This window comes from Lagopus muta, chromosome 11, assembly GCF_023343835.1.
Source record: "Lagopus muta isolate bLagMut1 chromosome 11, bLagMut1 primary, whole genome shotgun sequence".
Taxonomy (NCBI): Eukaryota; Metazoa; Chordata; class Aves; order Galliformes; family Phasianidae; genus Lagopus; species Lagopus muta.
Window position 1 is genome coordinate 3189302 of NC_064443.1, and position 21644 is coordinate 3210945.

General features: G+C 66.2%; 6 protein-coding genes across 7 annotated transcripts; 2 read left to right on the plus strand and 4 right to left on the minus strand.

Moving 5' to 3' along the window:
• Positions 1-2345: 2345 nt before the first annotated feature.
• SEMA3B (semaphorin 3B) lies at positions 2346-7497 on the plus strand. The gene is made up of 18 exons (XM_048957842.1): positions 2346-2803; positions 3542-3665; positions 4195-4352; positions 4520-4582; positions 4655-4774; positions 4845-4938; positions 5024-5143; positions 5225-5370; positions 5444-5558; positions 5626-5695; positions 5761-5905; positions 5973-6192; positions 6267-6358; positions 6430-6471; positions 6547-6704; positions 6771-6826; positions 6900-7039; positions 7108-7497. The coding sequence occupies exons 1-18, from the start codon at positions 2681-2683 to the stop codon at positions 7495-7497; spliced, it is 2376 nt and encodes a 791-aa protein (XP_048813799.1). The 5' UTR covers positions 2346-2680.
• A 539-nt stretch (positions 7498-8036) lies between these two features.
• LOC125698812 (2'-5'-oligoadenylate synthase 1-like) lies at positions 8037-10264 on the minus strand. The gene is made up of 6 exons (XM_048957617.1): positions 10015-10264; positions 9645-9936; positions 9370-9545; positions 9052-9290; positions 8839-8974; positions 8037-8759 (listed from the first exon to the last, which is right to left on the minus strand). Exons 1-6 carry the CDS (start codon positions 10201-10203, stop codon positions 8238-8240), a joined length of 1554 nt encoding a protein of 517 aa, XP_048813574.1. The 5' UTR covers positions 10204-10264; the 3' UTR covers positions 8037-8237.
• A 367-nt stretch (positions 10265-10631) lies between these two features.
• On the minus strand, positions 10632-13547 carry LSMEM2 (leucine rich single-pass membrane protein 2). The gene is made up of 4 exons (XM_048957812.1): positions 13298-13547; positions 12236-12376; positions 11970-12158; positions 10632-11881 (listed from the first exon to the last, which is right to left on the minus strand). Exons 1-4 carry the CDS (start codon positions 13317-13319, stop codon positions 11754-11756), a joined length of 480 nt encoding a protein of 159 aa, XP_048813769.1. The 5' UTR covers positions 13320-13547; the 3' UTR covers positions 10632-11753.
• A 118-nt stretch (positions 13548-13665) lies between these two features.
• Positions 13666-15241, minus strand: LOC125698886 (hyaluronidase-3-like). 2 transcript variants are annotated; one of them, XM_048957810.1, is made up of 3 exons: positions 14362-15241; positions 14203-14292; positions 13666-14098 (listed from the first exon to the last, which is right to left on the minus strand). In XM_048957810.1, the coding sequence occupies exons 1-3, from the start codon at positions 15226-15228 to the stop codon at positions 13760-13762; spliced, it is 1296 nt and encodes a 431-aa protein (XP_048813767.1). In that variant the 5' UTR covers positions 15229-15241; the 3' UTR covers positions 13666-13759. The 2 variants fall into 2 exon arrangements, with proteins under 2 accessions (XP_048813767.1, XP_048813766.1); XM_048957809.1 differs by having other exon boundaries at positions 14203-15241.
• Positions 15242-15714: 473 nt separating this feature from the next.
• Positions 15715-16901, minus strand: NAA80 (N-alpha-acetyltransferase 80, NatH catalytic subunit). Its single transcript, XM_048957811.1, has 2 exons — positions 16814-16901; positions 15715-16424 (listed from the first exon to the last, which is right to left on the minus strand). Exon 2 carries the CDS (start codon positions 16414-16416, stop codon positions 15718-15720), a length of 699 nt encoding a protein of 232 aa, XP_048813768.1. The 5' UTR covers positions 16417-16424; positions 16814-16901; the 3' UTR covers positions 15715-15717.
• Positions 16902-20237: 3336 nt separating this feature from the next.
• On the plus strand, positions 20238-21158 carry LOC125698769 (uncharacterized). Its single transcript, XM_048957534.1, has one exon. It carries the CDS (start codon positions 20238-20240, stop codon positions 21156-21158), a length of 921 nt encoding a protein of 306 aa, XP_048813491.1.
• Positions 21159-21644: the final 486 nt, after the last annotated feature.

The window sequence follows — 21644 nt, forward strand, 5'->3', positions numbered from 1 at the left end:
CTTCCCCTCATCCTTCTCCTCCTCCCCTTTTCTCCTTTCCCCTCTCCCTCCTCTTTTTTCCCCCTTCCTCCCTTCCCTTTCCTCCCCTTTCCCTCTTTTTCCCCTTCCCTTTCCTCCTCTCTTCCTCCTCCCCTTCTCCCCGTTCTCCCCATCTTCCCCAACTCCTTCCTGCTCCCTTCCCTCCCCCGCCTCCCTTTTCCCCTTTCATCTATATCCCCTTTCTCTCCTCCCCTCTTTCCCGTTGGCTGCACCTACGGCCTTGACCCGTCCCCGCGGCCGTCCCCGTCTCCCCAGGGCTGTCCCCACGGCCGAACAAACAGCGGACGGCCCCGTCCAGCCCCCGCCCGCCCCCCGCCGCTCCCCGCGGGGCCGCCCCGAGGGCTGAGCGATGCGCCGCGGACGGGACCCGGCTGCCCCCGCGCGGCGGCGGCGGGACGTGCGGTGCGGTGCGGTGCGGTGCGGTGCGGTGCGGTGCAGCGCCGCGGGCTGCGGCCGTGAGATCCCCAGCGGTGCGCTGCCCGCTCGGGGCTCCCACCCACAGGCATCCCATCACTCTGCGTGCACCCTCTGCTCCAGCTCCGTAATGCCCCGCCGAGGGATGGCAGCCTGGCGGCGGATGGCAGCCGGGGCACGACACCCTCCCCGCGGGCACCGTCACCCCACAGAGCCGGCCGCGACCCCACGGAACGGTCCCACACCCACGGCCGGGCAGGGCACTGGGGCGCGGGGCCGGGCCGCGGGGCTGCGGTGACATTTCCCAGGCGCCGCGGGCAGGGAGCGGGGCCAGCGCGGCCGTCAGCGCCGTGCCCCGTCCCGTGGGGGGCACGCAGCACACTGCGCCCTTTGTTGGGGACGGGGATCCGTCCCCGCGGCCCTCCCTCCGCCCCCGCCCGGGCCCGGCACCCGGCGGCAGATCGGGATAAAGGGAGGGCGGCAGCCGCGGCCCCGTTCCAAGGCAGCAGCGGGGACGGGAGGCGGAGGTGAGGCTGCGAGCGGTTGCTCTGGGGGGCTTCCACACCGCGCTGGGTGCTGCCGTGGGGATGGAGGCACCGGGCTGAGCCGAGCGGCACTGCGGCGCCGGGCGATAAGAATCCGCTGTGCTTCCATAGCCACCGCCGTGCCATCAGCGGCCACTTTTTGCACGGCGTCCGGGCCCGTGGGGACCGCTGCGATGGGCGGCCGTGATGGGATGATCTGGCCGGCACATGGTGGGGAGGTGGGGGAGGACCTGGTACAGCAGGGACAGTGACACGGGATTAGCTGGCACGGCCGGAGCGGGCCTAATCCTGGCAGGAATGTGCAGGGGCCATGCGGGGAATGGGTCTCTGTATTGGGGCAGTGCTCGTCAGCCGCGGGTTGAGGGACTGAGTGGGAGCTGCGCTGAGCCCATCGGGGTCCTGATGTGCCGCATCCTTGTCCGGGAGCCAGGGGAGCCAGCCCAGCTCAGGGGAAGACTGCTCCGGGGCAGCGGTGCCCCCTGTCCTTGCTACGTGCCAATGGCACGGCTCGCATCCCGGCGCGTCAAATCCCCACTGCAGCCTCCGCACGGCTGAGGAGCCGCAGCCTCAGGCTGCACAAGTCCCCAGCCCGGGCCCCAGGTGCCCCCGCCGGGCAGGGGCTGCCGCTGGTGGTCCCTATGCTGCCAGCAGGGCTGAGCAATGGTGGCTGTTCCCGGGGGGCCCCTCACACCGCACAGACAAAGCGCGTCGCTGGGGTCTGCCCGGGGACCGGAGACAAAACTGTGCTGAGGAGCAGCGGGGCGGAAAATCGATGCATTCCCGCATTCCTGGGGACGGGAGGAGAGATCCAGGGACGCTCCATCCCATCCCGTGACCCCAGCACCGGCCCACCCGTCCCCGTCACGCGGGAGCCGGCGCAGGGCGGGGGGGGGCAGCGGCAACGTGGCACCCCCCCTCTGGGCCTGCCCGGCCCTGGCAGCTCTGGCGCTGTTTTTCCGGGACACGGCCGCGGCCCTGAGACGCCTGATGGCTTCTGCAGGTGGGGCCGCTGCTGGCGGGGCCTGCCGAGCTGCTGGCACCGGCCGCGGGCTGCCACCGCACCACGTCCTGCTGCTGGAGGCAGGGGACATCCCCCGGCCTGGGACCGGCACAGGGATGCCCGGGGGATGGATGTGTCGGCACCGCCACAGCCGGTGATGGGGACGAGTGTTGAGCGCGGCCAGGCCCTGCCTCTCGTCCCGCAGCGCCTCGGGCAAAGTCTTGCAACGCGGCAACCCGTGACGCAGCGTCCTCGTCCTCGTGGAGCGCGGCCAGCACCCACCCGCTGCCACCGGGACGAGAGCGGGGTGGCCCTGGCAGCGTCCCTCCACGGCCCCCCCGGCACAGCCGCTGCCGGCACCTCTCGGCACTTGCTATTCTTGGCAGCAGCGGCTGGAAAATGGGAGGCAGCGCAGGAATTTTGTTTGCTGCAGCCTGGGCCCGCGCCAGACATCTGGGCCGCAGCTGAGCGCGGCCCCCCCTCGCCCCCCCGGGCCCTCGAGCCCGCAGCTGCCCCTGGGTGCGCCCAGCGGGTGGCACCGGGGTGGCACGGCCGTGGCACGGCGGGCGTTCGGGGCGGCGGCACTGGGTGCGGCGGCACGTGGAGGGAGGTGTAGGGCACGGCTGTGCGCGTGTCACACGGCCGCGTGGGCAGAGCGTGCGTGCATCGGTGCACACGCACGATGGGCGTGAGGGCACGGCGGGCGTTGGGGAGCGGCGAAGGCTGCATCTGTGCTCTGCGCGCTGGTGCAAGGCGTGTGCGTGGCAGCGGGTGCGGTGCGTGTGCATTCGCACGTTGTGTACAGGTGCGTGCACCCGTTCGCGCTTGTTTACTTACAGGTGTGTGCGTGCACTTGCCTGCACTGTGCGGTCCCTGCCCAAGCCTGCATTTGCACGTGCGTGTTTGCGTTTGCACGGCTGCTCTCGCGCACTTTGCACACGTGTGCGTGCGCTCGCAGGTGTGTCTGCAGGTGCTCGCAGGTGGCGGCGTGCCCGCGCGTGTTTGCACGTGTCTGCACGCTCGTGTGCCCCCGGGCCGCCCCCCGCCGCCCAGCCCCGCCCCGCCCCGCCGGGGCCGCCCCGCCGCCCTCCCGCGCTGCCGCGGGGCGGGGCGGGGCCGTGCGGGACCGGGCCGAGCCGCGCCGAGCCCAGGTGGGTGCCGCGGGACGGGGTGGGGGACGCGAGGCGACACCGGAGGCTCCGCGGGATGGCACTGAGCGCGGGGGGGCACTGAGCGCGGCGGGGCCGGGGGTCGCCCTTCCCGATGTCGGCGGAGCCGCCGCTCGGTCCGGCCCGCAGCGGGCGCGGTGCGCGGCAGGCAGCCCGTGCGGCGTTCACCCAGCGCGGGGCAGAGCGCTGCGTGCGGGGCGTCGCGGCGGGGATTAAGGAAGGCTTAACGGCGGGGAACGCGGCGGGTCCCGTCCGCGCCCCGATGGCGAGCCTTCCCGTCCGTGCCCGATGCGGGGCAGCGCTGCCAGCCCGAAGCGGGGCCGCGGGCGGGGGGCCGTAACCGGAGCTGACGTCCCCCCACGCTCTGCCTGCAGCCCGGGGGCCGCGATCCAGCCCCGGCCATGAGCCGCCCGCCGCTCCTGCTGCTGCTCCTACTGCTGCCCGCCGCCCGCTGCCCCGCACCTGCCGTCACCCCGCGCCTCCGGCTTTCCTTCCCGGGTGAGTGTGCGACGAGGCGGGCGGGGGGAACGCGCACTGCAGGTGCAACCCCGCGCCGCGGCTCCGTGGCTCTCGGCGCCGGGCGCCGAGCGGGGCACCGTCCCGCTGCCGTCGGCCGTGGGTACGGGGTCCCGGCCCGCAGCCGCCACAAAGAGCCGTTTGTTCCCACCGCGAGGGATTAGCTCGGCAGGGCAGAGAAAAGGCCCTTTCTCCCCCCCGGCCGCCCGCTGAGAGAGATGGATGGTGGCATGGTGGGCCGCGGCGGGGGCGGCCAGGCCGGGAGAGCCGGTGGGACGGGTCTGGGGGAGGGGATGGGGCGGCGGGGGGTTGCGGATCCTGCCCAAAGCACCTCGGGGTCGGTCACGCATGGAGCTGGAGCTCGGCTCTCAGCCCTCGCTGCATCGAGGAATGGGGTCCAGGCTCCCAGAAACGGGGTCGTGGCGTTGGGATGGGAGTGCGCCCTGGGGATCCGTCCGTGTTGGGCAGGGCTGTGTTGGGCAGGGCTGAGCAGAGTGGCCCGGCCCTGCAGAGCTGCGGGCCCGCCACGGGCTGCGACTCTTCCAGCTGGAGCGCTCGTGCTGCTACGAGGCCCTGCTGCTGGATGAGGAGCGCGGCCGCCTCTTTGTGGGCGCCAAGAACCACCTGCTGTCACTGAGCCTGGACAACATCAGCCAGCGGGACAGGAAGGTAAAGGAGGCGGGTAGAGGGGGGTTGGCGATTCGTGATCCTTGAGGTCCCTTCCAACCCTGGCCATTCTGTGATTCTGTGATAGAGGTGGCATCCCGTGGTGTGATGTTTGGGTATGGTGCCCTTGGCTGGGCGTGGGGGATGCCAACTTTCCTTCCCATCCACAGATCTACTGGCCAGCTCCAGTGGAGTGGAGGGAGGAGTGCAACTGGGCCGGCAAGGACATCACAGTGCGTGCGGGATGGGGCGGGTGGGCAGCGTGGGGGCTGCAGAGAGGGCTCGGTACCACCCTGCACCACCAGGCCGAGTGCATGAACTTCGTGAAGATCCTGCACGCCTACAACCGGACCCACCTGTACGCCTGTGGCACCGGTGCCTTCCACCCCACCTGCGCCTTCGTGGAGGTGGGCCAGCACACCGAGGTGAGATGTGGGGTGCCATGGTGCAGCGTGGTGCGACACGGCACTGCCGGCACTGACCCCACTCTCCCAGGACCACATCTTCAAGCTGGACGCACGGCGCGCTGAGGATGGCAAAGGGAAGAGCCCCTACGACCCCCGGCACACAGCCGCCTCCGTTCTCGTGGGTAGGAGGGCAGCAAGGGCACTCCCAGGGCTCTGGCAGGGATTGGCAGAGCGGCTCCCGATGACCCTTCTCTCTGTGCCCACCAGGCGAGGAGCTCTACTCAGGAGTGGCCACTGATCTGATGGGGCGCGACTTCACCATCTTCCGCAGCATGGGCTCCCACCCGTCCGTCCGCACGGAGCAGCACGACTCCCGCTGGCTCAACGGTCAGTGCTGGGGGGTCTCTGCGCCCGGCAGGTCCCCGTGGGTGCCCACAGGCTCTGAATGTGCCACCCATCCACTCCCAGAGCCCAAGTTCGTGGATGTTTTTTGGGTGCCAGAGAGCGAGAACCCCGACGACGACAAAATCTACTTCTTCTTCCGCGAGATGGCAGTGGAGCGGCAGCAGGGACTGGGCAAGGCCAGCATCAGTCGCATCGGCCAGATCTGCAGGGTGGGTGCGGGCAGCCGCAGCGGGGCCGTGGGGCCGTGGTGCCACCCCCCAGCGGCCGCCCCTCGCCCCACAGAACGACGTGGGTGGGCAGCGCAGCCTGGTGAACAAGTGGACGACGTTCCTCAAGGCGCGCCTGGTGTGCGCCGTGCCCGGCACCGACGGTGCCGACACGCACTTCGATGAGCTCCGTGAGTGCCCACTGGGATGGCCGGGTGGTGCCTGGAGGGGCTGTGCTGATGCTTCCCATGCCCACAGGTGACGTCTTCCTGCTGCAGACGAGGGACAAGCGCAACCCCTTGGTCTATGCCGCCTTCTCCACCTCCAGGTAACGCCCGTCGTGCGCCCTGCGTGTGCCACGTGCTGATCCTCATGCCCCATTTCTCTCCCCAGCTCCATCTTCCAGGGCTCGGCCGTCTGCGTCTACACCATGGCCGACATCCGCCGGGCGTTCCTGGGCCCCTTTGCACACAAGGAGGGTCCCAACTACCAGTGGGTGCCATACCAGGCACGCGTGCCATACCCCCGCCCGGGCATGGTAGGTGGTGTGGCACGGGCTGCCGGGGGATACAGAAACCCTGCTGACCCAGCTCTGCTTCCCACAGTGCCCCAGCAGAACCTTCGGCACCTTCAGCTCCACCAAGGACTTCCCAGATGAGGTGATCCAGTTTGCCCGGCACCACCCACTGATGTACAACCCGGTGCTGCCCCACGGCCAGCGGCCCCTCTTCCTGCAAGCTGGCGTGCCCCACACCTTCACCCGCATCGCCGTCGACCGGGTGGCTGCTGCCGATGGCCACTACGACGTCCTCTTCATTGGCACAGGCACGTGGCACCCCAGCTCAGGGGCTGAGGGCTGGGGCTATCCCTAGGCCCCCCGCTCACCATCCTCTCTGCAGATGTGGGCACTGTGCTGAAGGTGGTCTCGGCACCGCAGCAGAGCTGGCACGGCATGGAGCCGCTGCTGCTGGAGGAGCTGCAGGTTTTCCAGGTGGGTCCCTGTGCTAGGGGCTGCACACCTCCCATGCCCCATCTATAACTGCTGCCCTTGCTCTCCTGCAGGATGCGTCCCCCATCACCAGCCTGCAGCTCTCCTCCAAGCGGGTAAGGAGGAGAGGGCTGAGCCCTGCCGGATTCACGGGCCCCATCGCAGGGGTGCTGAGCCCCCTCTCCCTGCAGCAACAGCTCTACGCCGGCTCAGCCACCGCCGTGGCCCAGCTGCCCCTGCACCGCTGTGGCGCCTACGGCAAGGCGTGCGCCGAGTGCTGCCTGGCACGGGACCCGTACTGCGCCTGGGACGGCACCGCCTGCACCCGCTTCGTGCCCAGCACCAAGAGGTATGTCGCGCTGGGACCCCGCGCCCGGACAAGAGAGCGCACCGTGCAGCCCATGCCTCTCCGCAGGCGCTCCCGCCGGCAGGACGTCCGCAACGGGGATCCCAACCTGCTGTGCTCCGAAGGTGCGTGGGGCTGCGGGGCGCGGACGGCGCGCCTGCAGCAGGGTGATGACGGACGCGGGGTCTCGTCCCGCAGAGCCATCGCAGGGCCGCGTGCCTCAGCGGCAGCTGTACGGGGTGGAGGGCAGCAGCGCTTTCCTGGAGTGCGTGCCCCGCTCGCTGCGCGCCCGCGTCTCGTGGACGTACCAGCGCGGTCCCGACGCTCCCCAGCGCGAGGTGAGGGCCGCGGGGCGGGGCGGGGGATCGCTCCCATCCCCGTGCCCTGACCGCCGCCCGGGCCGCAGGTGCAGCCGGACGAGCGGGTGGTGCGGACGGAGCGGGGGCTGCTCCTGCGCAGCGTGCAGCGGCACGACGCCGGGCTCTACGTGTGCCGGGCCACCGAGCAGGGCTTCACGCAGCCCGTGCTGCGCCTGGCGCTGGGCGTCCTCGGCGCCGCCGCCGCCGCCCCCGGGGGTCGCGCTCCCTGGTACCGGGACTTCCTGCAGCTGCTCGAGCGGCCCGAGGCGGCCTGCGGGCGGCTGCGGCCCCCCCCTCCCGCCCCGGCCGGGCCCCCCGCGCGGCGGCGGGGCGGGACGGAGTCGGAGCGCGGTGCGGAGCCGCGGGCCGCCCGACGCCGCCGTACCCGGGGCGGGCCGAGAGCCGAGCGCGGGCCCCGCAGCGCCTCTGCCCGGTGAAGCCCCCCCGGGGCTGCGCGCAGCGGACCGGGAGCGGCCCCCCGGTTCGGCTGAAGGCGCGGGGCGGGGGGGCGGTGTATTTATTGACGGCTGGGAACGGTGGGGGGCGGCCCCGCACGGCGTAGGGGTCCCGGGGCTCGGGTGGGGGTGGGTTCGGGCGGGAGAGGGCCGTCCCCCTCGGGCTGTACTGATGGAGCTCAATAAAGCAGAGGAGGCAGCACGGGGCCCGGCTCAGCGGTGTGTGCCCAGCCGGGAGCGTCCCCCCCTCTCCTTATCCTGTAGGATGCCGGGCGCTTCTCCCCGCCCCTCGGCTACACTTTCGTTTCCTGCAAAACCGAAACCCGAGCTCAGCACTTCCCCGGCTCGGCTCAGCCCCGGCGATGACCGCAGCCTGCGGTGACGCCAGCCCAGCCCCGCTCCCAGCCCCAGTCCTGGCGCTGCGGGCACAGCTCCGGGCCCCCCGCAGTGGCATCACCACCGCCGTGCCCAGCTGGCTCGGGGACAGGTTGCCCCTGTCTGTCCCATTGCTGCCACCCCCCTCCCTGGACCACGGGCGATTCCACAGGAACCATTTCTTCTCCCCCAAGCAATAGCATCCCAGAGCGGTGGACATACGCTGTCTCCCTGCTCCCTGGTGTTCAGGTCCCCCGATCCACTCCACACCCCCAACAGTACGAGAATGTTTCACAGGTTTTATTCCCAGGCTTGGGGCAGGGCTGCAGGCTGGCGATTAGGGTAGCTCAGGAGGGCACAAACCATCGGGGAAGGGGTCCCGCACCACCCCGCAGCCGCAGCAGCAGGTAGATGGTGCTGCGGGGCTGCACGCCGTAGTGCTCCAGCCTGTGGTTGTTCTCCAGCTCCCTGGTCTCGTAGGTCAGGCGCTGCTGCTCCACAGCCAGGCCCTGCCGTGCACAGATCTGCTGCTTCAGCTGCCGCACGGTGTCGCTGGGCCGTACGGTGTAGACAGTGGTCTTGTTGTTGCTGTCCTTCACCAGGACATCCATCTGCTGGGGCTCTGTGTGCAGCAGCAGCAACGTGACGTCGTAGAAGAGGCCGTGGGTGGCCAGGCTGTCCCCATCCTGCAGCACACTGGGGCAGTTGCTGAAGTTCTGCTGCAGGGCCAGGCGCTGCTGGTAGCGGGGGATGCCCCACTCCTTCTCTATCTCCCCCTTCAGCTCCCAGACTTTGGTGCTGGGTCTGACTTTCCTGCTCAGGCTGATGCCCTGCAACTGCTTCACTTGCACCGTCACAGATCGGGCAGGCTGTGGGGACACACGGAAGGTGGGTTATAGCCATAGGGGAACAGGTGGGACCACAGTGCTGCCGTGTGAGCAGCCCTACCTGCACATCCCAGGAGTGGGTAGCACTGACGCAGGGCAGTGAATGACGGCTCCGGGCTGCCTCCTTGGCCACCAAGTCCCAGCTCTTGTCTTGGCCCAGGATGCCAGTGGGGTCAGCAGGATCCAGAATGACAGGGCTGCAGGCACAGAGAGGGTCCTGCCATCAGGGCACAGCCCCTGGAGCACAGCAGTAGGATGGGGACACGCTCCTTACCGGGGCTGGCACAGCTGCTTCTTCAGGTAGGCACCGATCCTTTCATCCTGCAGGGAATAGTACTTCTCCCAGTAAATACAGATGTCCTGGTACCGGCCAAGCAGCTCCAGCACAGTGCAGAAGCCCTCGGCCATCCTGAAGTCCTCCCTGTCTGTGCCCTCCTCCCAGGCATAGATGGTCAGCAGCTCCAGCGCATACTTGGGGGGCAGCTTAGCGTTGGGGTACTGCGGCTTCAGCACCTGGGGGCACACGAGTGGGCAGCTGGTGGGGCTCTGAGGTGCCTGTGGGGGCACAGAGCAGCCAAGTAACCCCACTCACTTGCTTGTACCAGTGCTTGACCAGGCGCACCAGGTCCTTCAGCTTAGCAGGGCGCCACTTCACAAAGTTCTTCTGCAGTTCTGTGAAGCTGGGGGAGAAATCGCCGGGGCCACAGCGCGTGGCCAACAGCTTCACATAGACCTCGGGGTCTGGGCGGGCATCCTCAATCACCTGCCCTGTAAAGGTGAGAGGCACCTTGAGCCCCATCCTGCACCCCACAGCCCAACAGATGTCCCCCACCCTGAGCCCCCATCCCACCCCGTGCCCCATCCCACCCAGCACATCGTAGGCAGGCAGGATGTCGACGTCGATGGACTCGCCGGAGGTGTAGGAGGAGAGGGTGAGGCTGAGGGAGCGCGGTCTGTCCCGGCTGTCCTTGTAGCACGGAGTGCTGATTCTGACACTGGACGACGCCGGGGGACACTCGTAGAGCCGCCTCTCGATGATGGCGAGGATGCGGCCCCGCTCCTCCTCCTGCTGCTGGTAGCTGGAGAAGCAGTTGACGAAGAGCACCACATCGGCATCCGAGTTGTTGCGCAGCGCCGTGCCCTTCCCCGCCGAGCCGCCCTGCGGGGACACGGCACAGCTCAGCCCCCGGCCCCCGGCCCCCACCCCAGGCGCAGGGCGGCGGGGGGCTGCGGGCACCTTGACGGTCTTGAGTACGCGGATGCCCTCGAAGCAGCGCTCCTTGAGGAAGTCGCAGATGTCCTTCACCGTCTGCCTCACCGCCGTGCTGAATTCCGGGCTGGGTTGCAGATGGGCGGCCACCCAGCCATCCAGCTCGCGCTCGCTCACGTTCTCCAGCCCCATCGCCGAGCCCACATCCAGCTCCATCCCGCTCACTGCGCCCCGACGCCGCCCGCCGCAGCTTTAAACCCCGAGGCCTCCGCCCCCAGCCGGGTGGTCCCGCCCCTCGGCCACCCCCCCTTCTCGCCCTCCCCCCGCCGTTCCCCCGGGGCACCCCTGGGAGCTCCTCGCGCTGCCGCCGCTTTGGGGACGATGGTCCCCATCTCCCGGGACCCCGGGATGCGGTCACCCCGCAGCCGGCACGAGCACCGAACGTGTCCCCGCAGCCCAGCTGGGAACGCAGGGACGGTGACTCGGCGGCCGCCCTTTCGGTTTCGGTTCTGGCGACTGTTTCGGTTCTGCGTCAGTTTCGGTTCTGATACCAGGAGCGGCCGCTGGAAACGAAAGTGCGGGGAATGGGCGGGGAAAGGCAACAGCGACGGGTGGGGGGGTGCGGGAAGGGGACAGGAATGGGGAAAGGGATGGGGACAGAGACGGGACAAGGTGGGACTGGGATGGGACAGAGATGGAGACAGAAGTGAAACAGAGATGGAGACAAAAGCGTAACAGGGTAGGGATAGGGATGGGGACAAAAATGGGGACAGGGATGGAGACAACAATGGGATGGGAACGTGAATGAAAATGAAACGGAGACAGAATAGGAATTAAGATGGGGACAGAAATGGGATAGGGACGGGAATGGGGACAGAAGTGGAATGGTTGGGGACAGAGCTGAGAAATAGGGGTATAGGGATGGGGCACAAATGGAGCTGGGGATGGAACAGGGGTGGGATGGAGCTGGGGACACAGCTAGACATGGGGATGGATACATGGGTGGACAGGGATGGGGCAGGGATGAAGCATTGTGGGATGGGGACAGAAGTGGGACAGGAATAGCATGGAGCTGAGCACAGAGCAGGGACAGGAATGGGGACAGAGACAGAACAGGGCAGTGCCAGAGCTGGGGGTAAGTGTGGGTACAGCAGGGATGGGGCAGGGATGAGTCATTGAAGGGGACAGGGATGGAGTTAGAGATGGGACAAGGATGGGAACGAGGATGGGGACAGGAAGGAGGAGCTGGCAGGAGGACTCATGCCATCAAGACAGAGCTGCCTTGTGCCCAGCTCAGAACATTGTCTACCAACAGCATATATGTACAGCAGAGTATTTAATGCCTGGGGCTGCCCCACTGGGGACTGCTCCCTTGCTTTTATTTTTTTAACCAAAAATAGGGTAACAGGAGAGGCAGAGGGTGCCGTCGCGCTCTGTGCCATGCCAGCTGTCTGCTATGGCCCCTGGCTGCCCAAACGTGGCACAGTCCACGGGGCTGACCTCGGTGCTCTGTGCCTCCCAGGGCCATCCTGGCACCGCCGTGCGCTGGGGGAGCAGCGGCAGGCACGTGGGAACGTGGTCGTGTTGGCGACTTCCTAAGCCTCAATGGCAGGAGGTAATGATAAAGTGATGGGAGGGTGCCTCCTGCTGGGGCAGGTGCCCATCCTCGCAGCCCTTCCCTTTCTTCAGCAGCGTGGCGAGGCCAGGGTTGCCCCCATGTGTCCCGGGGATGGGGCGATCCGTGCGGGGCTGCTCCGTGGGGCGGCTCAGCGGCGCTGGGCGCTGGCATTGAGGTGAGCCCAGAGCTGCCCGCTGGCCGCCCGCAGCTGGCGCATGGCGTCCTCCTGGCTCTCCAGCCACTGGGCCAGCGCCTGCACCGACTGGCTCTGCAGCACTGTGGGGAGCATGGGGCATGGTGGGGACCGGCTGTCGGCTGTCCTCAGACATTGCCACCTCCCACCACCCAACCCACAGCCACGTACCGCTCAGGTAGATGGCCAGCGTGGCCAGGACCAGGCTGGCCAGCGCCAGGAAGCCCAGCAGAGCGAGGAAGAAGGAGTGCCCGGGGCAGGGGCACGTGGTTGGAGGCGGCACGGGGCGCAGCGTGGGCAGGTGCGGGGGACCGTGGGGCGCTCGGTGCAGCCGGGCACTGGATGGAGTCGGGCCATTCCCTGCAGCAGCAGGGATAAGGGGGTCAGCGCCTGCCCTCAGCCCCCTGTTCCGCAGCCCCTCGCCCTGTTCTTGTCACCTTCTGTGCCCTTGTGCCCAGCGGAGGCCCAGTGCAGGTCACTGATGGACGCCACGGGGTGCAGGCTGATGGCTCCGGGGTCCATTCCATCGGAGTCAGCGGGCTCTGCTGGCACGGTGCCCTCTGCCCTTCCCACACCATCTGCAGGGAGGAAGGAAAGGGGTGAGTGCATCTCAGGTACCCCTGAGGTGACCGGAGGCCCCCAGCTACAATGACCACTCCCAGGAGCAATGCCAGCCCTGGTGCCAACCCAGTGCACAGGACTGCTGCTTGCAGAGTGGGGCCAGACCAGCGCTGGCCATCCCCCAGCCGCCACGCTGTCATCGAAGCAGTTAGCAGGAGCCTTGTGGCTGCACTCCCAGAGCCTCGTTAGTGCAGCTGGCAGTCACACAGGGTGGGAAAGTGCTCCTGCCCCACAGTATCTGGGGCCACCTTGAGACTGTGGGTGCAAGCAGCCCCTGGCTGTCACCTGGGTTGGCCGTATCCACAGCACTGTGTTGTAGAGCTCGGGGATGCACAGAGGGAGGAGTGGGTCCCATGCTGGTCCAGTGCCCTGTGCTGCAGTGGTATATGCCCAGAGGATGGGCAGAGCAGCATGCAGGGCTCCAGCTCGCTCAGCACTGTTTCAGGAAGCAATTGGGGCAGAGCGAGGGGACATTTTCATGGCATTTGCACGGTGGTGAGCAGTGGGCAGGGCTGATGGCCTTGTGCCCCCACCTAGGATCAGGGCTGGTGCTGTGCTGGGGCCACAGGGCTCCAAGGGGCTGGTGTGCACCAGGTCAGCGCCCTTTGGGGCTGGGGGCTCCCAGGCCCCCCAAAGCACCCTGCAGGCACTATGGGCCAAACCCCTCACTGCAGGCTGCCCCCACAGCCTGCCCCTCTGCAGCCTGCGGTGCTGTGCCAGCCGCTGTCCCCTCCGTCCCGCAGCGCTCTGCACCCCTTCCCTCCCTGGGCTGGCATCCCTGTGGGCTGGGCAGCGTTTGGCCATAGCCACTGAACAGCCCCAGTGGCACATCTGCCCCGGGTGCCAGGGACCCACACCCCTCACTGCTGCCAGCCTACCTTCTGCAGCCTCCCTGGGCATGTCCCCGGCCCCGCTCCCCTGGGCAGCCAGGCAATCTGGGGCCCCCGGGAACCGGGCACTGGGCTCCTAGTGCGCCAACTGCTCAGCTTAAAATAGGACAGGATGAAATGTGTTTGGGGGGATAAAAATAGCCTTGGGGAGGGGGGCCCAGCAGCCGCAGGCAGCATGGTGCCAGCGTGGCGGAGGGAGGGCAGAGCTCAGGGCCCTTCATGCACCTTTCCCTGGGCACGAGGCACAGCTGAGATAGGGAAACCGAAACACGGGTCCGTTCCTTCCTAAGCCATACCAGGGGTTCCTTGTGTACCCGACCTCGAGGCTCCCCTCAGTTTTGCCCGTGAGGACCATGTAGCTGCAGCAGGATGGTTTATTTAAATAAACGGGATTTAAATAAACGGGAGCACGGGACAAACCGGTGCTGGCACAGCAGCCCCCAGCTCTGCTCACCAGCCCCAGCTGCTGCGCCGCGGGCAGGTGTCAGGCGTCTGGGGGCCATGGTGGCCGTAGAGGCCATGGGTGAGCACAGGGCAGGCGGCAGGGCTCTGCGGCTCCGGCTGCATGCAGTCCTGGCCAGCCCAGCCGTTGTAGCAGTGGCAGCGGAAGGGTGCCCAGGAGCCCACACCCAGGTGCAGCAGGATGCTCAGCTCCTGGGGCTGCCGCCGCACACAGCGCCCATGCCCGTGGCACTGCTCCAAGCTGCACGCCCGCGCGGCTGCTGTCACATTGGCCACATACGGCCCCAGGGTGGACACGAGGTAGTGGCGAAGGCTGCTGCAGCTCTCCTAGGGGGGAGGCAGCCATGAGGAGCGGCCCCACGGGGCACCCCGAGGCACCTCCTGAGCCTGTCAGTGTTCGGCTCCGGTGGGGTAGCGGTGGCCACACTCACAGCTGACTGGGAGTATGACATGTCGCCCCACAGCACCACTCCAGCCATCCCCAGTGCCGCGCTCTCCCCGATGGTGTGCTCCAGGTCAGCCTGCAAGGACAGGGGGCTGTGTGGCTGGGTGGACACGCCAGGACACCGAGCAGCACCCCCCGGCCTTACCGGCTCCAGGAAGCGGGGCGAGCGGCGGTAGGAGAGCCGTGAGTAGGCCACGACGGGCAGGCGGCCGGCGGCCAGGCGCAGAGCCTCGCTCAGCCGGTGGTGCACGTAGCGACGGCGCAGGCCGGGCGGCAGCAGCGGCGGCAGGTAGATGCTGGGGTATAGCGCGGCCGAGGCGGCCCACAGCCAGTGCAGGCGGTCGTTGCGCCGCACTTCGGCCGGCCGGCAGCGCCCCGTGTAGTTGGCCACCTTGGCCCAGTTGCCGTTGAAGCAGTCGGGGAAGCGGTAGAAGCCCCAGAGTCCCGCCGGGCGCAGGCTGCGACCCAGCAGCAGCGTCTGCTCCATCAGCGCCCGCGCTGCCCGCTCGAAGGCCCGCCGGGCCTGCCGCCACCCCCGGCCCCGCTTCTGCGCCCATCGCTGCGAGGCCAGCTGGTAGATGCGCTTTGGACCCCAGTTGCGGGCCCACAGCGGCCGCCACTCCTCCCAGTCCACCACAGCCAGGCCGCTGAACGTGGGGTGCAGGTGCAGCTGCACGTCGCCCGCAACCCGCGCCAGGTGGGCCCGGAGCGGTGCCTGCTGTGGGATGCCCCCGTTGTGCGGGACACCCTGCGGGGAGATGTAGGGGTACAGCCCAAACTTGTTCTTGTAGAAGATGGTGATGTTCTGCCCTGCAAAGCGGCCGCCCTGGTTCTCCACGATGCCGTAGTCGGCCAGGGGCAGCCCCACGCCAAAGCGGCGCTGGCAGCGGCCGCTGGGGATGTTCCAAAGCACGGCGAAGGGCTGCCCGCCTGCCAGGGCTGTGGGCACAGGGCTCTCCCCACCGGTGGTCCCCAGCACCAGCCAGGCCCACAGCGCCAGCACCGGCCCCATGCCCAGGGGCACTGCCTGTGGGGAGAGAGCAGCAGGTGGGTACCCAAAATCCCACAGAGCCCAGAGCCAAGTCCTGCCCGGCACCTCAGCGACCTTCCTGGCTCCCAGCCCGGTTCCGAGCAGGGGCACTGTGGCCACTTTGTCCCCGTTTGGTGGCTAGGTTGAGCCCCCAGGCCCGTCACGTATGGGTAAGGGGAGGAGGGCTGCATGCTGCTGCCCTGTGCCTGCCGCCAGCTGGGGATTAGGTGGCCGCATGACACAGCAAAGACAGCACTGATCCCTGCTCAGGGGCAGACGCTTCCCTGACCTTCCCACTCCCATTCTGGGGCCTCTCACAGCAGCAGCCAGGTTTGTGCCTGAGGCATGGCCACCCTTTCCCTTGTCCCCATTCTCCTCTACCCCAGGTCTGGTTGTCAGAGCTGGCCCAGAAGAACAGCACCAGGCACTCTGCCCGCGCTCGCTTTTAATCACCGGCTGTGCCCAGAGGCCTCAGATATCCTTCTTCATCCAGAAGATGGGCAGCCCCCTGGTATCACGGTGGGGGCTCTCCTGCAGGCTCTGCCCACCGTCCTCAGCTGGGCCTCCCCCTGCTCGGGATGAGGGTGGCAGAGGAGGTGGGGGGGGGACGGTGGGAGGTGGCAAGGGGGGCTGGGAGGCTGCAGGCACCACTGGGGTGGCAGCTGTGGGGCTGGGAGGTACAGCGAAGGCCCGCAGCGCCGCAGCAGGCATGGCAGGGCTGAGGAAGGGCACGATCTGCACCGGCTCAGCCGGGACGAAGCCCAGGTGGGCATAGAACTGCTGCTTGTCATGAGTGCTGAGGTGCAGGCAGCGGAAGCCACGGGTCCGGGCGTAACGCTCAGTGGCCTCCATCAGCTGCCGCCCGTAGCCTCTGCCCCGCAGTGCCCGTGCCACCACCACGCTCTCCACAAAGAGGCCATTAGGCTGCCCAGCCACACGCGACAGCCGGACGTGTCCCACCAGGCAACGGGGGCAGGCGGGCTCGGCAGGGGCTGGTGCCCGCAGCAGTGCCAGGCAGGTGGGGAAGGCGTCAGAGGAGCGCTGCAGAGCATGCAGCCGCAGCGCCCGGCTCTTGCCCCACTCCTCGGCCAGCAGCTCGGCACAGGCCTCCAGCAGCTCAGGGTGCTGATGCAGGGGCACCAGGCTGAGCTCCTCCGGCACGGGGCTCATTCTTCTCACTGCAGGGAGAGCGAGAAGTAATAGCTCAGCACCTGTGCTGCGATGTCACTACCATCACTCCAACGGGCACAGCACAGTAGCAGCTTCCTGGCCAGCAAAGCGACAGCCGTGCCGTGCCGTGCCATGTGGCGCCGTCCCCTCCTTAGGCATTCGTTAAGCCTCACTCCCACTGCTGCCGCTCGAAGGCGAAGCCGCACTCAAAGAGGAACCCCGCTGCCAACGGCCCGTGGGGTTGAGCAACCCGCCCCGCACTCCCCGCTTTCCTCTCCGCTGCCCCGCGGCCGGTCCAGCCCGCACCGCGCGGCTCCGCACGGCACCGCCGCCGCCACCCCCCGGCGCCGCCCCGCGCTCCACCGCCCACCCGGCGCGGCCCGGCCCCGCCGCTCACCCTCTGCCGCTCCGTCCCGCGCGGGTCCGGTCCGCGCCCCGCCTATCGCTCCGCCCCGCGCACCGAGCGCACCCTTCCCGCACACACAGCGCCCCCTGGTGGACGGAGGGCGCGCGCATAAAAAGTTCCCATCTAGTTCTGAGGGGGTCAGGGTTAGGGTGAGATTTAGGGTGAGTTTTAGTGTTAGGGTTGGGTTGGGGGCTAGGATTAGAGTGGGCAGTGTGGAATGCATGCTCCTAGCAGCACGGGGAGCCCAAGGCACCATTCCCAGTTCCAGCTGTCCTTCTCCTGTGTTGCAGCCATCTTCACAGTGCTTTTAATCACACAAACCTCAAAAGGGGTTTCAGTTTTCCAGCCTGCCCTTGTGTGGTATGCAGTGTGCTGCCATCACAGCCCGTAAGGGGAATGGTGAAGGGCCATGGGGACAGCAGCAGAGCAGAGGGGAGGATGAGCAGGGTGAGCTCATGGAAATGGCCGTCCCCCATCCACTTCCAAGCCGTTTTGTGCATCTTTCCACCAAAAGCAAAGTTCATCCCAGCCTCAGCTCCGCGGGCAGCACTCACAACAGAACCGGAGGGGCTATGGGCCAGGTGGCTTTGGTGCCACATCATGACTTCAGCAAACAGTCACAGAATAATCCTACCATCCCTCAGAGGGCTGGTTTTAGCTAAAAAAGAAAAAAATAATAAAGCAACTTGCTTATTTATTAATTTATTTTATTTTATTTTGTGTGTGCGTGTGTGATAAGCAAAGGACTAACTCCTGTCTGAGCTTTTTCTCCACGGAGCAGGATTGCTCAGGGGCTGAAGCAATGGGGAGCTCTCAGCTGGAGCTGAGGGTCCAGGCAGGGAGTTCTCCTTCTCTTTCCTCCCTGGCTGTAGCAGAGAAGCACAGTTTTTATGTATGACACAGCCGTGGTGCTGTTCAAAGAAGACACAAAGGGAGTTGTGTGCCTGTTGGCGCCTCTCTTTCCTGAAGATGGCCAGCCTGAGGGTGGGAATCACTTGGCTTTGGGAGCACTGGGATATGTTCCCACCGCACTGCAAATGAAAATGACAAAGATGCAAAGGACAAATTAATGTATTAAAAGGTCTACCGTTTAATTCTGCAAGTCGTACGAGGGGTGGCTGAGGGAACTGGGAATCTTAAGCCTGGAGAACAGGTGGCTCAGAGGAACCGTCATTGTTCACTGCCAGGGGAGAAGCCCACCCCTCTCCTGCAGGAGCTCAGCAACACCAGGCCCTGCCCTCCACGGGGATGTGACCCCCCTCGGCTTGGTGTCCTTCTGCCTGCTCTCGACACCAGGGCACACCGCAGTGGTTCCTGCTGAGGGAGTTGCCTCGAAGGCCTGGACCTTTGTTGCCTGTGAGCGTCCACCACAGCGCCATGAAGAAGGTGGGAACACACTGGGGGTGGAGGGGTGGGGGTGGCCTCATGTGGCTCCAGGGCTGTGGTCTCTGGCATGGGGAGCATTGCCAGCAGGCAGAGGGAGGCCATCCTTCCTGCCTGCTGCATGGCCAGCACTGGGGGCCCCTCATTCTGCACTGGTGGCAAAAGCCTCTGGCCAGGGTGCCCTCAGCCCCTGTGAGATGTGATGGCATCACAGAGGGTGGCATGGAATGGCCACTGTGACCCACGGGGTGCAGAACAGAGCCAAGGCTGCGAGGCTCAGGCCGAGCTCAGTGCGACTTGGTGAGGTGAGCAGGGAGGAAGGGGCTGCCTGAGGCTGCCCAGGGAGGAGGGTTCCCCAGCGCTCGGGGCCTGAGCTGAGAACTCAGCCTCGTCCCGCTTCTCCCTTAGGTTGTCACGCGGAGGAGAAAGCCTGGTTTTGCTGGGACAGACACTCTGCGAGTGCTTGCCGTTTGTGCACACGATGTCCGAGGGGACGCAGGAGGCTGCTGGCTCAGCGGAGCCAGGTGAGAGCTAAGTACACTGCTGGGCCTGCAGTGTCCCTTCATCTCTACGGCCACCAGCCCTGCCCCTCAGCTGGCACGGCCGGCACACAGCAGCCCCTGGGACAGCCCCCAGGGCACCTGGCCATGCAAGCCACTCACTGCTGTTCCTCTCTCCTCTCCAGCATGCATGCTCTGTGGTCGGGCAGATGCTCAACCAGACATCTATGGGCGCCAAATTGTCGTGGATGGGATATATTTCCATGCATTTTGCTGGGTGAGTTTCCTCGTGGCTCCTTCCACCATCCTCCAAACGATGCCTCCTTTCTGCCATAACAAGATCATGTTCTTCTGCCATACAGATATTTTCCAACATCCACAAAAAAGGAGATGATGAGAATAACTGCAGTCAACACCTCATACACACAGTGAGACAGGCAGAGCAGATGGTGAGTACCAGACTGGAACAGGGAGCTTGGTGCCAGGAGGGGCATGGCGAGCTTAGCCTGGTCCAGGGAAAGCAATCCCAGCCCTTCCAGCCAGCCCCAAGAGAAATCCCTGCTCTTGCAGACCAGCCCTGTTCAGCAGGCAGCTCTGCAGAGTGCCACCCAGCCCTGCCCCCATCCCGTGCCCTGCACAGAGGTGCGGGGCCCGCTGCGTAGGCCCTGAGCCTGCAGCTGATGGGAAATGCTCTGCTCTTTACAGCTCTGCTTTGTTTGTGGCAAGAGGGGGGCCACCATCACCTGTGCAGAGATGGGCTGTGACCGCAGCTTCCATCTCCCCTGTGCCTCAGAGGGTGAATGCATCACCCAGTACTTTGAAGATTTCAGGTAAGGGTTGCCAGGCATCGCCTGCGAGCCTCCAACCCCTGCTGTCAGCACCAGCCAAAGACACCTCACCATGACAACTCCCAGCAGCCTGACAGAGCCAGAGCCAAGGCCTGGGGCTCCTTCCTGTTCCTCTGCCCTCCTCACAGCACTTTTAATCTTGCCCATCCCTCCCATCTATCTTCCCACAGGTCCTTCTGCAGGGAGCACATCCCACGGCATGCAGTGGAGGCAACACCAATGCAGGACACAACCTGCATCATCTGCATGGACCCCGTGGGGGACAGTAGGTCTTACAGCACCATGGTGTGCCCAGCCTGCAGACATGCCTGGTTCCACCGGGCCTGCATCCAGGTAGGAGCCCTCTCCTTGCCTAGCAGGCACAGCAGGTGCTCAGCAGCACCAGACCCAGCTCACGCTCATATTGCTTATATTTCTGTTGCAGGGAATGGCTCTGAACACTGGGCTTCACTGCTTCCAGTGTCCTCTGTGCAGAGACTCAGACCTGTTTCTGATAGACATGCTCACCATGGGGATCCGAATCCCAAATAGGTTTGTATACTTCAGCTTGCTCTCAAGATGGGAATACACAAGAGCTGTGCCTGCTCAGGGATGGCCCCAGCAGGCCTGGCTCTTTGCTGCCTGTGAGCGTTGGCCTCAGCTTCACAGAGAAACTGGACACATGGTTGGGGTGGAAAAGCAGGGATGGCCAAGGTCATCCTTTACTCCAGTGGGAGTGGGTGCTCATCACATTCCCTCCCTTCACTAACAGACAACCAGCGTGGGAGGACAGCGATGCCTACATGTCTCTTGGAGTTAGGCACCGGCGCTGTGATGCCAGTGATTGCCGTTACCCCGGTGGCAGGGAGCAGGCAGAGAGAGTGGGGTGAGTTACCTCAGCAGCCCTCTGGAGCTCGGCGTGGGATCGCAGCCTCACCACAGGCTGGGAGAGCACAGACTGGGCACCAGAGCTGTGCCGGGCGCTCCCTGGCTCAGCTCACTTTGTCCTCACGGCCACAACCCATTTGTTTCCCCAGGCCCTGGCAGCTGCTCCTCTGCAGCTCCTGTGCCGCACAAGGCACTCACCGGTGCTGCTCCAACTTGAGTCACAGCACAACCAGCTGGGAGTGCAGCGCCTGTGCTGGAGAGGGCACCGGTAAGAGGCAAACGGCTGCGTGCAGCTGGGCTGGGGCCAGGCGAGGTTTTGCTCAAATCCCTTTCACCCTTGAGGAATGGGACCCTGTCCCACCGCAGGGCTGGAGATCTGTCCTGCTCACCTTCCTGTCTCCCCTTACAGCTTCCAGCACCAATTTGGACACTGCTGGCCCCAACACCATCAGCCAGCAGGGACTGGGGCCATCCCAAGGCCCCATAGGACAGGACAACAGCAGCTCCGGCACCACCAACCAACCAGATCATGATTCCCAGGTGCCTGAGCTGCTCTCCAGGCAGACACGGCGGGCCCGGACTCGAAGCCGCTCGCCTCTGTACCATCGGGCTGCAGATAACAACAGACAGCCCCAAAGACGCCGCAGGAGCCGGTCCAGGCGGCGTGGGCCAGCCCGGGGGCGAAGCCGCTCCCGGCTTCCACGTGGGGCCCAGAACATCAACCACCGGCCCCACTGATGTTGCAGGAGCTGCTGCGTGCAAGCTCCAAGTGCTATCCAAAGTCATCCATAGTCCATCACAATAAAACAGAATTCCATCATGCCACTGTCAGTTTTGTTCTTCTCTGCCTTTCCCGACTCAAGGCAGCCACGTCCTGCCTACCTGCACAGCCATCCTGGATCCAACGTCAGAATGCGATTCCCCACAGCCGGCCCCAGTGACGGGAGCAGCCGCGCACAAGCCCCCCGTGCTGCCCCCGGGCCCCAGCGGCCATCACAACGAAGCTGGGGCATCCCACGCGCCTTTCCCGGTTTCGCTCATCTCTGCCTTTCCCAAGGCAGGCGGCGTTGCGGGCTGGGACCACGGGGCCGCCTTCCCTACTGGGCTTGGCGGCATCTTGCCCAGACCGCGGCCAAGACAGCTCTCTGGCGCCTGATAGCTGGACTGCCATCATCTAACCAAATACTCGAAACATCATTGACCTTTCATTAGTAACCTTCGGCA